This window comes from Pholis gunnellus (genome assembly GCF_910591455.1).
Source record: "Pholis gunnellus genome assembly, chromosome: 12".
Classification (NCBI taxonomy): domain Eukaryota; kingdom Metazoa; phylum Chordata; class Actinopteri; order Perciformes; family Pholidae; genus Pholis; species Pholis gunnellus.
The window spans coordinates 13,472,041-13,489,588 of record NC_136539.1 but is presented as its reverse complement, the minus strand read 5'-3'; the positions used below and the strand labels follow the sequence as shown (position 1 = coordinate 13,489,588).

The following is a 17,548-nucleotide window of genomic DNA, read 5'->3' as shown; positions in this document are numbered from 1 at the left end:
TGTGTCACCTAGTTTTCTTTGTCCTGTAAGTGAAAAACGTTGCGTTACTATGATTAAGTATTTAATTGCTACATATTTTACAGTGAGCATGAAGTGTAAAATACAGTGATGTTTAAAATACATTTAAAAGTGGTTCAGAAGTTTTTGATACAAGGAGTTGCTCATTTGACATTATTCAATTAATGTGCACAGACAAAAACAGCAAATATAGGAGGAGAATCCTGGTTGAGCATGAACACAATGTAGCACTTTATGGTAGAAGAAAAGCAAAACATACCTGGACTTGTCACTGAATGTCTCTTCAGAAATCCGCCAGCACCACTGAGGCTCATCAGAGTAAATTCCTGTCTTAACTATTTTCAGGTAACCTATGCCCCTTATTTCCCATTATCTCCTCCTCCATTAGGCTGATAAGAGCTGTTAGTATTGTGACAGTTACTAGACTACCTTTGTAAGGCAAAATGCATCCACTAATACCAAGTAAATGTTCCTTGACTGCTCTTAGTCAAATCATTGTATCTTTGAAAACAAACAGTAGAATTTTTAAAATGTGTTATTTACTAATTAAACATCCCTTGGTATAAGCATCCAATAAAAATGTCGTAAAATGTACAGTCAAAATAACCACGGTAGTTACAGTTTTAGGAAAATGCCGCAGCAAAGTAGCAAATCGGTTTATACTTTGTAATCATTTCACCTGTTAATTTAGTTTTTCAGAAAGTTTCTAGGAATGGTGTGAGTCATTATTTGATCTATCATCCATTTGTCTCTGTCCATAACATTACTACCCAACTGTGTGGAATTTCCTTATTTCAAAGTTAATTATTATTACATAATGTCTTCTAGTAATCCAGCGGATGTTCGGGGGGTTAATGCCCGCTGGGACATGAAGAGAGCCTGGGTTCGGAATTTGCTCCTTCTTTACAGCCGGTTATTATTCACAACACAGGTGATTGATAATACCACAGGTAAGAGGGGGCTCTATAGTCAAAGACACTGATAAAAAAAACAACCCGTTATTATCTTTCCAATGTTTGTTGTGAGGCCAAAGCATGAGTGGCTTCACAGTTACTTCAGTTTATTTTCCACATTCCAATCCATTCACAGGCAGAGACATATCAATAACCTTATCTGGTTGTTTGATACGTAATCTAAGGATGCCGACCTCAGGTTCTCTCTCAAGGCTTTCTCAGGGTTTTAACATTGGAACAGTATTCTTAGGACATTCTTTAAAGAAAAACTAAACAAATGTAAATAGCTTTCTATAGCGCCTTTCTAGTCTTCCAACCACTCAAAGCGCTTTAACACTACATGTCATTCACCCATTCACACCCTGACAGCAGGGGCTACCATGCAAGGTGCCACCTGCCCATCAGGATTAACTAACTAACAGCCAACGGGAACAATTTATGGTTAAGTGTCTTGCCCAAGGACACATCGACATGGACTGGAGGAGGTGGGGATCAAACAGCCGATCTTCTGATCTTCTCTGAGCCTCAGCTGCCCAATGTGAATTTGTAAGGAATGTCTACATGAATGTTACATGAATACTAGAGGAAGATGGGGGAAGATAAACCCATAAGAACAAATAGTAAAAATCTAAATATATTCAGATATGATTTTAGCATGTGCAAGATCATGATGCATAAACTAACACATTTTGGGAGAAAAGAATGAGATCAATGTACCTGGAAACGGTTCTGGTGGAATAATCAAGAATCCAGCAATCCAGATGAAATATCTCAATTCAACAGAGCAGTCTGACTCTGGGCCTCCCCTCAGACAACGCTTGGAAGAAGGTGTTCCCTAGGCTGCTCTATGTGATCTTCTTTTGATAACTGATGTCATGTTTCATGAAATATTTCTCACTTCCATTCACTGAGCCAGTGAATGAACTGCCTGTCCGAGCATTTGGTGATCCAGTTTACTTTTTAACCCTCCTGTTATGTTGTCAAATTGACCCGTCAAATTGACCCGTTTCAAAGTTTGAAAATCTAGAAAAAATATTTTATGAAAGTACTTTTTCTGTATGAAACTTCTTCTGCTTGCCTTAATTAGTGTAATCAACGTGAAAAAAATAAAATAAAAAATATCACGTATTTTCAACCCCCCCCTGCCGGTTTATGGCTGTACCTAAGAAACGAACATAACAGGAGGGTTAACTGTGAGTGTGTGTGTGGCTGCTACAGAGCAGCAAAGAAGGGAGGAGGGGGCTGTGTGAGGAGAGACCGTGCCTGACAGGGAACAACAACAAAATCAGTAGGGCCGAGGTGCTGGCAGCACCCTCCGACACCCCTCTGACTGCTGGCGGCACTCCTGTGACAACTATTGGCACTGGCAGCTTGTGGTGACTGACACCTACATATAAGCAGAGGAAGAGTGAAGATATTTTCAGACATGTATTTTTGGATTGGAGATTTTATGGGTTTTAATTTTAAAACGTTTTTATATATATATATATATACTTTTAAATGATAATAAAACGGATGATTTATTTCCATTATTTTAACCGATTGTTGTAAATGACTATAAAAGTAATAATTTGGAAAGAGTGTATTATGTTCCCTTTTGTTGCAAAACCAGCAAAATCATACTTAAATAAAATGAATGAGAAACAAAAAAGTACAACGTGGTTACTCTCAGGATGTATACAGAGAACGGGTGGCTCCGGTGACTCAACTGAAATCATAAATCTGATTTATGGCAGCTGACCTCTCGTAACAACAATGGGTGTTCTCGGGAAATGTGGCTCCGCCCACTCCGCCCGCTCAGCTCTGCAGCTGCCGAACGAGTGCAGCTCGCCTGCCACAGTTGTGGCACCTGACTGACACAGTTCCGACACCTGCCAGACTTACCACTGGGGTGCCAGTGCCACAAGGAGAATCTCGCTGTCTCTAAAAAAAAATGGCTATTTCCTGACTATAGTTATTTTGACGTGTGGTCCTTTGACCATTATCTCTGTGCCACTGTCTCTGCATCCCCTTACTTTTGGGACTGTCTCTCTACTCCAGGATGCTTTGATAAGAAGGACACTTCTCACTGAAAGGCTTTGAGGAGGAGTAATGGCAGGTGGTGAAGTTAAAAGTTGTGCGGATAAAAAGTGATGCAATGGTGAGATGTATGCCTGTTCAGGAGTGTCCTCGGGTATTTTGTGGTTTCAACCTCCAATGAAAAGCAGCGCACAGCCGCTTCCTTAATTTGTCTCATCCAGAGGCCAGGTTCCCAAACAGGTTTCTCTGGTTGTAAGTCGGCCTGAGGGGAAAACTACCAGATCAGCAGAGCAGTAACTTTGGCCTAATGCACTGCAGACTATAAGGTCTTGAACGATTATGACTTTATTCTCATTACATTACGACTTTATTCTCGTAATATTTCTTAGCAGGAAAACACAAAAAGGTTGATCTACAGGAGAATAAATATTTGAAAGCAATTAAAAAAACACAACAGCCTTACTGCATTATATTCCGTTATATTTTCATATTTTAAATTGTCACTTGGCAGCTGAATCTTGTATTTCCTTTACATAAATAAAGACATTTTCACCATAAATTGATGCAGAAAAGATACTAATTGATACAAAAAAAAAAAACAATGAAATGTTTGACACTCAAATGTTCCCTCTTCTGGTTTCAAGACGTCCTGTCGTGTATTAGCTCGCAGGAGAAGCTTTCTGCCAGAAAGGGTATATTTCAACCCAAACCATGATAAACCAAGTCGGTTTGTTGGTTTGCGGGAACCGGTTGAGCCTCTCGCGGACAACATCCAGGTGGGTGACAAAGTGACTCCTGCATCATCTTCATCTTAAAATACTGCTGCTGGACTGAGATTTTCTCCAGGAGCAGATCATGTATGCTGTCTTGTGAGCGGTAAACCAAAACCAGACAGGAACACTGCAACATTTGGGGAACCGGATCGACTATGAAAAGATGACAAACTGACACAAGGAGAAGGAGGCATTTGAACTAAATACACAAGGAACTCATCAAAGTGTCAAGGGATTTGAAAAATGGAGGGCTGGACAGGGGTGGAGCAGAATATCTATCTGTCTGTCTGTCTGTCTGTCAAGAAAGAAAGGTAGGTAAGAAGGAAGGAATGAATGACATTATCACGCTGTCTCCAGCAGATGGCGATCTCAACCCATCATTTCCGTGAAAAAGAAGGCAAAGGAGGACAGCTGAGTTCCCCGGAAGTTCATTTAAATAAATGTAGAAGGAAAAGAACAACAAAAACTCTTTCCCCCTCGCCACCGTCTCACCTGAAGACTCGCGTCCTGCTGCTCAGACCTGCGACACTGTTCACAACATATACGCGTAAGTTTCTATTTTCTTTTTTGTCATTCAACTCTTTGAGTCGCTCAACTAGTTAAACCTGAAACTACAACCGCCAGTCCTCTGAATCTCTGTGCACATGGGGAAGTTGTGTATTCTCTAATATGTAACATTTCAAATGGGAATAATTGCCCCAGAGGATTATTTGGAAACAGTTGTTTTTTAAACGTTTGATCGATTTTTTGGTTCATTTTTCATGTAAAAATACCAAACATTCCCACATTCCAGTGAGGATTTTGCTGCTTTTCTTGTAAGTAAACTGAATATCTTTGAGTTTTGCACTATCCGTCGACCAGAAAAAGAAAAAAAAAAAAGTAAAGAGCATATTACACTGTTAATTGACCTTGAATCAATCATTGAGAAAATAATCGACCGTCTGTTAGTTGCAGCCAGAATACAATATTCAGTCTCAGTTGATCTGGCTAATTTGTAAAAAGTCAGTCAAATCTTGCCTTTGCATTTATATTTAGCCTAAATTGTGTGTTTAGTATTATAAAAGCAATTTAAAGATGTCAGCTTGGGCCTTGGGGAAAATGCAATGGCCAATAGTTCATATTCTGTATCATTTTAAGACTAAATCTAAAAACCTTTACGGTTAGTGAGGCATCAAATGGTGCAATGCTGACAGAGGACTCATTGCACAAAAATGTGCCTCCATGTTGAGTAACACACATTCATTCCTCCATGCATTTCAATCCGCCCACAGAAAGACAGGTTTTTCCACAGCTCAGTTTCATGCTCAATTCAGTTAAAAGGTGAGGTTGACATTGTTCAGATGGTTTCAGTTTGAGATCTTAAGTGTATTGTTTGCTCAGCATGAGGATGTGTTGACAGGTAGGCTCACTGTAGGACTTATGTAAACTGTAAACCTTTGATCAAATATGAGATTGAAAATGTATTCCTGACCCCGGAAAAAACCAGCATCTGATATCCCAATCTGTAATGGAGTATGCCCAGTTGTCGTTGAATTTAGGATGTTTACGTTTCCATTTGATCTGACTGCTTTGTGGACGTCTTATCCATTTCATCTTAAAAAATATGATTCTAATCAGTCAGATTATGTAACGATTAGGCAAAAACTCCATCTGCTGAAGAACACTGATGGTTTAAAAGCTCCAAAAAAAAGCAACGACATCAACCTCGTTGGGAGATTGTTTTGTCAACTAAATTGTAAAATGTTCCACAGTGCTGGAGGTCTAACTGAGAAATAAGAATGCAACAAGGCGGAGTTTTGTCACAACTGTCTCACAGTATCACATGTCAGTCTTTGTGTAAACATTTCATTTCATGTGGAACCAGTATAACATTGTACATCTGCACGGTGTTGATGCAAGTTATTTATCACATAACTCTTGACAGTCTGGTTTTTAGAAATAATGTTCCTGTATGTCGTCGGACTGGTAGCTCCCTGGCTGGTCTATCGCTGGTACAAGGAAAGGAAACGAGTGCCCAACAAAGAAGATAAATATGTCTACATCACTGGCTGTGACAGTGGGTTTGGTAATCTCCTCGCGAGACACCTGGACGCGCTGGGCTTCAATGTAATTGCGGCTTGTTACACTGAGAAGGGTGAGGATGAGCTGAAGAAGACCGCCTCCGACAGACTAGAGACCTTTCACCTGGATGTCACCGACTCAGAGAGTGTCAGCAAAACGGCAGCTTCCATCAAGACTCTGGTTGGACAGAAGGGTGAGTGGCTTTGAGGTACTCGTTTGTCACATTTAATGTCTGTTTATCTCACAGGTATTATGTTAATCTCAGAGTTAACAGCATTTGTAGGATTTCAGTTGAATCAACATATGTTGTTCAAAAATACATATTTTCCTCTTACCTGTTAATAATAAATATTTGTACTGGAAGGATTACACCATTGACTGTAACCTTTGGGCTGAGATCTTGAGTTTTCAGAATGAATTTGAGGTAAAAGGGGGATGCAGTTATCAAAACCAGGGGTCATGTAATCTGGTATTGTCTATTATGGTGAAACTTATTCTTGTCTTCTATGATAGTGAAATTAATATTTTAGAGTAATCCACAGAGCTCACAACAAGGTCTGTGGATTATTATGCCCAACAGGGTCATGATTGCTGTTTAGTTTTTCAAATGTATTTTTTGGAGCTTTGAGCACCACAAGCCGAGTGCCATATAGTCCCAAAATATTGGAGAGAAGGCAGACATCTCTACGGCCAATATCTCCAAAAAAATACTTGCACTAAATCAGTCTAGATTGATAAATAGCACTACAGGTAAGAGGAAAAAATATGTATTTCTGACTTTTAACACTCTCATCTCTTTGTGTTTATTGTCTTGTTGTGCCGCTCCAGGCCTGTGGGCCGTCGTGAACAATGCTGGAGTCGCTCTGCCGTCCGGTCCCACTGACTGGCTCACCATAGACGACTACAAGGACATGCTCGCTGTCAACCTATGCGGCGTGATCGACGTGACGCTGAGCGTCCTCCCTCTCATCAAGAAGGCCAGAGGCAGAGTGGTGAACGTCGCCAGCGTGTTCGGGCGATGCAGCCCGTTCGGCGGGCCGTACTGCGTGTCCAAGTTTGGAGTGGAGTCCTTCAATGACAGTCTGCGGTGAGAGAAGATGCAACCGTTTCATGCTGTAGCCACATTGTTGCCACGAATGTCTTTGCAACTTACAGCAACTTGCCCTCCTTTCTGTTTCAGGATAAACATGGCAGCATTTGGAGTCAAGGTCGCATGCATCGAGCCAGGCTTCTTCAGAACAAATGTGACCGATGTAGACTTGATGCAAAATAGCCTGAAGAAGCTCTGGGACAGATTACCTCAGAATGTGAAGGATGAATATGGATATGGTTTCTTGAAAGCATGTGAGTTACTCCACCTTGGTAATAAATAATATTTTTTTTATATAGGTCAAGATATCACTGAACAATTCACATAGATGAGAGGAGATGATTTTGTCGAATGCTGCCCATCTCTCCAACTAATGATCTGTGATCGTCTTCATGACATAAATGATCTTAACTTAAAAAGACGGATATTCAGTTCTATAGTGAATAAGCAATTTAATTTGAAGCTTCTGAGTAGTAGTTTATAATAGATGCGTACCAAAGGCACTTTGTCTGTTTTACCTATATTTAGTGCCAAATTACACAGCTCTCTTTAAGAAAGGAAATTATTAGGAACTAATTAGAAATAACAGACCTGTAAAATATTGTTTTCCTGTATATAAACCTAATACGTCTGAACTGGTTGTCTTTCAGCGATTGACTTGTTGAGTCAAAGGTTCAGGATGTTGACAGACAGTAATCTGATGAAGGTGGTCGGCTGCATGGAGCACGCCGTCTCTGCCGTGCATCCTCGTACTCGCTACTCTGCTGGATGGGACGCAAAGTTCTTCTGGTTGCCTGTGTCCTACATGCCAACTTTCATCATGGATAGACTTTTTCGTAAAAACATCCCAGCATTGATGCCAGTAGTACCTGCAAAGTAGCGTCTGTCAAATCAGTTGTGGGAAGAAAATAAATTGGGCTAATTTGCATCACACCTACGTGGCTTTCATTTATTTTTTTTACTGTAATAAATGTTTGTGCTTGAAGGAATACACCATTGACAAAATCATATAACCATTTTATGTATAATAAGCTTATTTAGCTCTTAATTGTGTCTCTGACTGCAGACATTATCGTGTGTGTCGTATTGATTATAAGATCTCATTTCAATATATTACACATAATGGCCTTTTCTTAAGTTATATGATTATCTTGATTAGTGTCACAACTCCAACCAACTTCAAGCGTTTGTTCTTGATGGACTTTGACTCCTCCGCCTCTGTTTAAACCCGCTCTTCAAATACATTAATGTTGATTTAATTTCAGCATCAAATACAGGGAACAGTCTGTCACCTTTGGCCAGAGATGTTGTGTTTTCAGAGTGAATTTGAGGTAAAAGGGGAATTCAGTTATCAAGACCAGGTTGTCTCTTACATAACCCAGCGTGTGTGAAATGTTTATCCATGCTGTTATATCCACTATGGACCTTGGCACCGCAGACGCCCAGAAAACAATCGTCGCACTCTGACACAACTTGAATGAGAACGGATCTTCGCGTTCAGTTATCCTTCGTTGAAGAACTAGCCATGGTAGGTTTGCATTATTATTTTACACAATTTGAATCTGATAATTGGGTTTGATGCTAATTGGGAGCAAACAAGCGGAATCTGGATACAAACTGTGCTTTTGTTTATTTGTGACTTATTGAGACAAGATGCCATCTGGTGGTTGAGTGAAAAATGTATTGCGTTAAAGGATCAGTTCACCAAAATAAACTAATCTTACCTCTTGTGGTGTTTAGCTATGCAATAGGCTTTGTTTACTCTGATCTCCACTGCTAAGACTCTGTACAATAGAGGTGAATGGGGTTTTGTCTGTGGAAATACAAAGCGACACAATCAAAATTCTGTTGATCTCTTATGTGATGGTATATCCTAGTGGTAGAGGAAGAATTCAAATCCTTTACTGAAGTCAAAGTTGTAACCGCTATGCAAAATGCCTTAGAAAATGTGCTTAAAATATCAAAAGTAAAACACATTTTAAAACTGATCTTGTGTTTTTTATATGTAAAATCATAATCTGAAAAGTAACTGCTTACCAAAGCTGTCAGATCAATGTAGCGAAGGAAAAAGTGCAATATTTCCCTCCTGAAATTTGGAAAAGTAGAAGTGTAAAATACCATAAAATGTGAGTACTCAAGTAAAGTACAAGTAACTCAAAATTGTGTTTGTTTTTACTTATTTGTTGTTTTCTTTAATGTCTGTTTTTTTCTCTCTTTTGAGTGAAACCCATGTAAAAGAGATGCTGAATCTCACATGCAAATATTCCTGGTAAAATAAATGTTACATTGAAAATATATATATTTCTTAAATGTGCTGAAATTAGTTCCAACTACTTCAACAACCAAAATCAGGTCTATGCCCCTTGGACTCTTTTGTTATTCGACTGAACTGACCCCTTATTTGCTGGACACTGACATTGTGGACAGTCCCCTTTCTCTCATATATACGTAGATACCAGTATCCTGTCTAGTGGAAAGGCCCATGACTTCCATGGTCATATTATCCCACTAGATGGCGCTAGAGCAGACATGAGCTATGGTTAAAAAACATTTATTTAGGACAATGAACATTTTGAACTATGAGTTTGAAAGCATTTTCTTACTATGTGAAATTGTGTGTGTTCAAGGTAAAATGGGGGGGGGGGGGGGGGGGGTTGAATTGCTCTTTAATATGCAAAGTCAAGTTTTACTTAAAATATACATCTCAACTTTCTCCCCTCAGGGGTCGACTGACAATCTGACGACATATTTATTAGAGGTAAGTTGATTTATCTCTGTTCACACTTTATGTATGAATACTCACTTCTATTTTCACCATTGCTATTAACCTTTTAAGTGGAATGTGTAGGATATTTCGAAGGAAAAATGAGGCATTTAGTCAAAGCTGTGGATTTTGTGTTTTAGGTAATCCAGTGCCACCTGGCTGTAACCTGTGCTTTACTGCTGATCATACTCGCGGTCATCCGCTGGTACATCAGAGATTCCTACAAAGTGGATGGCTTCCACCAGAAGCACGTGTTCATCACCGGCTGTGACAGCGGCTTCGGCAATCTGCTGGCCAGGCAGCTGGATGGAAAAGGCTTCCACGTAGTGGCTGCGTGTCTCGCGGAGAAAGGCGCAGCAGATTTGGCAGCATTGGCCTCCCCCAGACTGAAGACCCTTCTGCTGAATGTTACAGACAGCGCGAGCATCGGGAGGGCGGTGGAGTTTGTGAGCAAAGAGGTCGGAGAGCGAGGTGAGCCGGGCGGACAGCAGCGGGGGGTTCACACAGATAGGGTGCCAGTCAGAGGGAGGCACTGGGAGAGATAAAGGCAACCTGGACCATCCCATCATCAACCCATCCTCCTCCTACTAGATAGGGAGAAAATACCTCAGTCTTTTTTTTTTTAAGCCAGTAATGCTTCTCCAAACATTAATTTGAACTACAGTTTTATAAAAAAAATATATTTTAAAAAGGTGAGTGTCAACTTTTTAGAAGCTTTTTAGACTTTATTGGAATTAGTGAACATGTCTGGTCAGTCTCTGTTGGGTTGAGTAGTGGACATACTGTAACTCCTAAATACAGTATATGTGTACTCATGTATGTTATATATCCTGCCATTTCAACACCGATTAGTGCCATCCACCATCATTTCCTCTTTTCAGAATCAGATTTGACCAAAAAGAACATCTGGAGAGGATTTGTTTTTATAAGATTAAACATGTGCCATAGAAACACATATAAATGCATTAAATTACTGGTGAGATAGTCTTTAGAATTCCCATTTATTTTATTATCATTCTTTTACATTTTATAAATAAAACAATTAATCCATTAAGAAAATTCTCTATTCTCTGCAGGTCTGTGGGGTCTGGTGAACAACGCTGGCAGGTCCGTACCCATCGGTCCAAACGATTGGATGAAGTTGGAGGATTTCACAAAGGTTCTGGATGTAAACTTGATTGGAGTTATTGAGGTGACGCTCCAGTTTCTGCCTCTGCTGAAAAAGGCCCAGGGCAGGGTGGTAAATGTGGCCAGTATTCTGGGCAGACTGTCTCTCATTGGTGGAGGATACTGCCTGTCCAAATGGGGAGTGGAAGCCTTCTCCGACATCCTCAGGTAGTGGGAAGACAACAGATTTATCACACATTCTTTTAAAACAGGAAATACTGTAAGGGTGTTATTAGAAACAAAACAAACCTGCTTGTTCAGCATGCAATCATTCCTCAAAAAAGCTTTCCAGCTGCACAAAGGAAACATTGTTTTTCTTCTTCTGCCCAGGAGGGACATGCATCACTTCGGCATCAAAGTGAGCATTATCGAGCCTGGCTTCTTCAAAACCGGTGTTACCAGACTGGATCTTATTGAAGCTGACCTGAGGAGGCTGTGGACCCGCCTCCCTCAAGAGGTCAAAGACTCCTATGGAAAGACATACTTTGATGACTGTGAGTGGAAGTGAAGTTGATGACATTCAGCAACAAATAGTTTCAAATGACAAGGATGAACGACTCCTCTGCTTTGTTTTTCTCTGTCAGATGTGAAAGCTCAGGGCTTCTCCATGGGCATCTTGTGCAGTGCAGATCTCTCCAAGGTGACCAGGTGTATGGAGCACGCGCTGACAGCTCGCTTCCCACGCACACGTTATGGTGCAGGCTGGGATGCCAAGTTCTTTTGGATTCCTCTGTCGTACCTCCCTTCATTTGTGTCTGACTTTGTTACCAACGCAATTCTTCCTTTACCGAAGGACCGAAGAAATGTCTAACAGGCAGCTAAACTTAACGGTATGACAGATACATGATATGACAGATGAAAGTGATGAAATAAAATATATTGTGACAAGATTTAAAAAAAAAAAGATTCAAGACAAGTGTTACAAAATAGGAAATTTATTAATTTCATGTCTCAGCAGCAGCAATTTAAACCATATCGGCAAGTTGTGAATGATCACAGTTTTTATTGGGCTCATTATGATAAAAATAAATCATTCTCTAAAGTTAAGAATTGATTCACCGTGTTTATAAAAGGACCGTCTACCCCTGCACCCTCAGGTCATGTGTTGCTCTTCAAGATAATCAACTACATTAATTTATTTCCATGCATAACAAACATGGACACGTTCAAGTATTGCTCCAAACAATTTTGGCCATTGTTCCAATATCATTGCTAAATAAATGATCATTTTGATTCAAATTCATAAGAAGTCAGGGAACATAATGAGTCTGATTCAGTACAATAAGTATGCCTCACACACATATTTTGTTTCACTGTCTTTACTGGAGCACATATCTTTGAAAAATGTAATGGCATAAGTTAAAGTCCAATTATTTTTGTCTTGCTTTTGTTTAGTTTCCAGCCCTGAAATGAGGTATATAAACATGAAAGATGAAATAAATACATCTTCAGTTTTGTTCAGTGGCAAAAAAAAAATATCATTGCTTCACACATTTCTCTGATAACCTTCAATCATATAAGTACTGTACATTCAGAATGCAGCTCACTTTTTATCTGTGTTATTGTGTTTATGTTGAACTATAGGATCTATTTCAAAGATATTTTCTGACAAAATTTTACTGTTCAAATTTACAAATATACAATTTATTTATCAACATTTCTATCAGCAGCTTCAGTGCAAAGATATACATATTGTACATCAGAATAAAGAAAACATTTACACAAGAATTGGCATAAGAAATGTCAGAAGGCGTAGTCACATGAGACTTTTATCTTCATTCTATTAGAAATGTATTTCTCTTTCCTAAAACAATTTGAGTTTTTGTACACAGGCTGCATAAAAAAATAAATTCTGTGCAAAGTGTGTTTCTTTTTTTTTCGATTCCCGCCTGTGAGAGAGGGGCTATACGTCGCTGTCCTCTTTCACGAGGTTGGCTGTGTCTTTGAAACTGTCCTCGGTTGGCGAAAAGGTGCTCGGACGACTCGTCTTCTGAGGTTTGGCGGGTGGGACAAACGGAGAGGGCTCGGGGGCAGAAGAGTCCCCTGTGCGTCCTACAGGCTTTTCATCCTTCATCTGTACAACAATTCAGAGGGTAAACACACTGAAAGAACACCTGTACTTTGTTTTGTAACTTTATGTCTTAAACACGTTTTTCATTGAGACGACTGTGTCCAAACCTACCTCTGAATATGAAGGATTTTCAAATGTGGTGCTTGGCTTTAATTTCTGCTTGAATAAGCTCCACTTTGACTCCTGCAAACACACACAAACATTGAGGTGATATCACACTTAATATTAGCAGTAATAATATTTTAGCTTACACGGTTTTATATGCACATACTGTATTTAAGAGAGTCACCTGCACAGGTTTGGTGCTGACAGAAGATGTGTTCACAATGCCCACACTCGGATCTCCGTGATACGCCGGGTTTACAAACTTGTTCTCCAACTGCTCACCACTCACATTTACAGTCACCTGTTAAGATTTAGGTTGTCATGTCAGTTTCCTCAGTCGTGATGATTGATCTAATTGGTTTAACTAATGACATTTTCTTTCATTTTGAATGGTTAATAAAATAATCAGGAGGCACACACACACACACACATACATTCTCTGCAGGTGTTGGATAACAATTCTATGCAAAAAAGACCCGAAAATACCTGCACTGTCGCACATTCTTCTGTTATTGTACATGGATATGAAAATGTTTTTGTCCACAAAAGTAAAGGACCTAATGAAGCTGTCATGGCCATGTAGAATAAAAAAAAAATGTGGAACGACGCAGCAGTGTGTAGGTATTTCTTTCTTTCTATTTTTCATAATTTGGCAATGAAAAGGATCTACTGGCCAGCAAACACATCCATACATATTATTCCTATCACTTAATGTACATCTGTAAAATAAAAACGTTGATCTTGAAAACAAAAATACCCATAACATTATAAATCAAAGCCCTCATTTTGTTAGCTTCAGTAGAAATCCACCATCTCAGTTGCCCTCAAAATCAATGAACAGTGATTTGTCCAGCAGTCCATTATTCACTATATTTCAATCAGATTTGTTCATAATGAATCACTTTGAGATATTCTGCTCACAAACAATATAACCTCTGTGTGATTACACTATGATTAAATACAAAATGAAGTGCATTTTGTTGTATATTGTCCTTAATATCATGATTTTAGAAAGATGTTATTATGGACCATGAGTCAACTGCTGGAAGACTTAGTGTGGTGTTAATGTCATGTAACTCCATGTGGGAAATTGAAAAAAATCATTCAGCCAATCATTGTTGTACCTGTGTGGCGTGAATGACAGCAGGATCACCCGACACTCCAGGAGTTGTTGCGTATAACGGGTTCTCAAATGTGATTGGCGGCCTCCCAGCTTCCATGGCAAAGTTATCGTCCTACGAGGATATTATATTGATAAGATTGCTTTTTACATTCACCAAAACACACCATGAACCGTTTTTAAACCGCTGCTTACACAAGCAGTTCTAGAGGGAGTGCTACAATTAAAGTTGTCAATAAATACCACATAAAGCATTAGGTCGCTAGTAAAAAGTGCTGATAGTACTACACACTTTCAGTGACTTGGGGAAATATTTACTGCTAATAAGCACCCTTCCAGGACTTACCATCTGCATGGCTGTGTCAATGAATGACACTCCAATGTGTGATGGTCCAAGGTCAACATTATCACCAGAGCGAAACGTGACACCATTCCCTGTGTCACCGGACTTTACCAGGCTGCTGAGGCTGGACAAAAAGCAAGACACTTCAATTTGAACTTTGATCTTAATTCTGCGTGCATCAACTTTAGCAGAGTTATTCATAAGTGAAAAACAGAGCGACACAAAGAGAGAAAAAAAACAGCCAGCTCACCTGGGTAGTTTGGGCATGGAGGGGATGAAAGATCCGGTTCGTTTGTAGTTGAGGAAAACCCCGACAGCCAAAGCTCCAGTGATGAGGATGATAATAACCGCCAGAAAAACAGCCACGGCTAAAGAAAAAGTATGCATGTTAGACCCCTGCAATAAGGCGTTGATCATAAAAATTCCTACTGTAATAACATTTTGTCGACTAGTCCTTTACAGTTCATGTTCTTTGGCTGACCCATTTGTTTGCTAAACCATTAGAAAAGTTGAACTGTGATCAATTATAGTATTACTTGGCTATTTATTAAGCAAATGTATGCTTTTGTTCAGTAAACATCTTCATCGAATGCTGAGGCAGACTGTTTTGGTTGGCCTGAGTAGCTTTGTGTGAATTCATCACATTTGGCCTTGATCTGCTCCAGTGAAGCCAACAGATTATGAATTAGTCACTGTGCAGCAGCTCCCACATGTCAACCACTGCATGTCTGAAGGACTCCCACAGGTTTTGGTTGGAAGCATTTGTTTGGACAACTCTTTAAGTTAAAGGAGAAAATAATTAACTGCCATGAGAATAAATAAATAAAAGCTCATATGGGCGAATTACAGTACCTGTTCCTGCTGGGGCACCCCTTGACTTCCCCATCTCACAATAGCTGCCCACATAACCGTATGGACATCTGCAGAAAGGCATGATAAACAGAATATTCCTACTTGGGAAAACAACACCTTGAAGCGTATTTCAAAGAAGTGGAATAGCACAAATATCCGGCAATTCTGGATATGACTGATGGAGAATTGATCAATCACTGGTGTGAATGGCACCAACAGCTAAACTCACTTGCACTTGGGCAGATCGCCTTCATCAGTGTAGCAGGTTCCACCATTCATGCATCTACATGCAGCGGGCATTGCAATGGGTGCCTCAATGGCTGCAGGAGCAAAAGCCAGGCATACACAGAATCATCAACAACAACAACAACAACAAAACAGTATCACACCACAGTATCACAGGAACACACAGGAGCAGGCAGGCACATGTGAAGAATGGATTTACGAATGCAAAATGAGATGCAACACAACAGCTAACACAAGAGTGCAGGCAGCAGATGCACTCAGGCGATTGTTTACCTGCATCACATTCATTGGAGTCAAACTGCACCAGAGAGGACCCTTGAGGGCAGGCGCAGGTGTATCCACCAGGCCGGAGGAGACAGAGGTGACTGCACACATTCTTACAAGGGTTGGGTACTGAAGAGGTAAGAGCACAAAGAATAATACTGTTAGATATTGCTCAGAGCAGAGATTATATCATTTCATTTCATTTTTATTCAGATTTTAAGACATGTCTGTTACTCTTTGTTATTGCTGCCTTTCTCGGCCCGGACACACGTGGAAGAAAAGGTTGTTAATCTCAATAAAGCTTTCCTAATATATGTATATATAGTTTCAAAACATAACTGTTGATTGACATCCTCTCTTCTCTTCTAAAAGAAAAAAAAAGCAGTCAACATGCATTTTTTTTTTTTCTTTATATGAATCCCTCTGACCTGACTGGTTGTGTCGTTGCTCCTGGTAAATGCGGACTTGAGTCAGCCAGGGGTTGATGGTTAGAACTTTGACTTTATGTCCTTTCCCAAACTTGTTAGTCTTCCACACTTCGCCTTTCTCTTTTGTCGTCCAGTACACATGCCCCTCAAACACATCCAGACTGTAGGGGTGACCAATGTCTGAAAAAGAGAAAACACAATACTTTAAATCGCCTCCACTCTTACTTAAATATAATACTTGATAAAACACCATAAAACTGTTGTGTTTTTCTGCAGACTGGCAGTCAGTGTTCTGACCTCCTGATATGACGATCTTCCGGTCTGTGCCATCGGGCTTCATGGACTCAATTATGTTTTCTTTGGAGTCACACCAGTAGATCCTGTTTCCATTCAGATAGTCCTGAGCCAGCCCAGTAGGCCAGCCCAGGTCCTCCTCCTTCACCAGCACCTCTCTGTGCTGACCGTCCATCCACGCTGACTCGATTCTGGGTCTCCTGCCCCAGTCTGTCCAGTACATCATCCTGTCAACACCGAAATAATCAGAGACAAAACATTATTTTTTGTCTGGGTACAAATATTTGAGACTGTACAAAGGAATGGATGCAAACATCATCATCTTCATACCCAAGTGATGGATTGACAATAATAGCAGCTGGCTGGTCCAGGTCTGCGTGGATCAACCACTTCCTGTACCGCCCATCTAGTTTGGCCACTTCAATTCGATTGGTCCCTGAATCTGTCCAGTAAATGTGCCTGTAAGGTGATAAATACATACTGAGCTACTGAACAAAATTTTGAGCAACCTCTGCAATGGTTAAGTCACAATGTTGGTGACTTACCTGCCAACCCAGTCCACGGCGATGCCGTCAGGATTAGCGATGTATCTCAGGTTCAGATCCACCTCTTTCACTGGGTTGTTGCCATTATCGTTAAACGTGGTCATGTAGGCGCGTTTGATGGAGCCAAACTGAGATCCCCGACCCAGAACTGTCCAGTACACAACACCTACAGATACACCAGGGGATAAAGGTTACCCAAACTTTTATATTCACTGCAGCCAACAACAGAAACATTCAAAGGTTTACAGCAGAAGTCTTACTGAGTCCTTGGCCCTCTGGATCCCATAGGTAGTCCAAGGCTTGGATGTGCTCAGCGTTGTCCACATAGTCTGAATACTGCTCAGAGGACAGGTTGAAACGACGGATGCGGACGTTGTCTGGCAACAGCAGCACCGGTGGGTTTCCTGTACAAAAATGAACACACTAATAAAAGGG

General features: G+C 40.2%; 3 protein-coding genes across 5 annotated transcripts in view; 2 read left to right on the top strand and 1 right to left on the bottom strand.

Moving 5' to 3' along the window:
* Nucleotides 1-4,155: 4,155 nt before the first annotated feature.
* On the top strand, nt 4,156-7,935 carry dhrs9 (dehydrogenase/reductase (SDR family) member 9). Of its 3 annotated transcripts, none has more exons than XM_079170169.1 (5): nt 4,156-4,310; nt 5,688-6,017; nt 6,653-6,911; nt 7,005-7,168; nt 7,565-7,935. In XM_079170169.1, the coding sequence occupies exons 2-5, from the start codon at nt 5,705-5,707 to the stop codon at nt 7,792-7,794; spliced, it is 966 nt and encodes a 321-aa protein (XP_079026295.1). In that variant the 5' UTR covers nt 4,156-4,310; nt 5,688-5,704; the 3' UTR covers nt 7,795-7,935. The 3 variants fall into 3 exon arrangements, with proteins under 3 accessions (XP_079026295.1, XP_079026294.1, XP_079026293.1); XM_079170168.1 differs by having other exon boundaries at nt 4,180-4,310; nt 5,700-6,017; XM_079170167.1 differs by lacking the exon at nt 4,156-4,310 and adding an exon at nt 4,378-4,578.
* Nucleotides 7,936-8,105: 170 nt separating this feature from the next.
* Nucleotides 8,106-12,697, top strand: rdh1 (retinol dehydrogenase 1). Its single transcript, XM_079170166.1, has 6 exons — nt 8,106-8,442; nt 9,637-9,672; nt 9,819-10,149; nt 10,755-11,013; nt 11,176-11,339; nt 11,430-12,697. Exons 1-6 carry the CDS (start codon nt 8,392-8,394, stop codon nt 11,654-11,656), a joined length of 1,068 nt encoding a protein of 355 aa, XP_079026292.1. The 5' UTR covers nt 8,106-8,391; the 3' UTR covers nt 11,657-12,697.
* Nucleotides 12,698-12,748: 51 nt separating this feature from the next.
* lrp2a (low density lipoprotein receptor-related protein 2a) overlaps nt 12,749-17,548 on the bottom strand; it is a gene marked incomplete at both ends in the record, with an annotated part of 44,393 nt that continues 39,593 nt past the window's right edge. Inside the window, 14 exons of the mRNA XM_079170211.1 lie at nt 12,749-12,919; nt 13,028-13,099; nt 13,206-13,322; nt 14,146-14,256; nt 14,488-14,608; nt 14,735-14,852; nt 15,337-15,404; nt 15,566-15,656; nt 15,856-15,975; nt 16,275-16,454; nt 16,572-16,795; nt 16,899-17,027; nt 17,114-17,279; nt 17,374-17,517. Coding sequence (XP_079026337.1) covers nt 12,749-12,919; nt 13,028-13,099; nt 13,206-13,322; nt 14,146-14,256; nt 14,488-14,608; nt 14,735-14,852; nt 15,337-15,404; nt 15,566-15,656; nt 15,856-15,975; nt 16,275-16,454; nt 16,572-16,795; nt 16,899-17,027; nt 17,114-17,279; nt 17,374-17,517 — 1,832 coding nt within the window. The remainder of the gene's footprint in view (nt 12,920-13,027; nt 13,100-13,205; nt 13,323-14,145; nt 14,257-14,487; nt 14,609-14,734; nt 14,853-15,336; nt 15,405-15,565; nt 15,657-15,855; nt 15,976-16,274; nt 16,455-16,571; nt 16,796-16,898; nt 17,028-17,113; nt 17,280-17,373; nt 17,518-17,548) is intronic.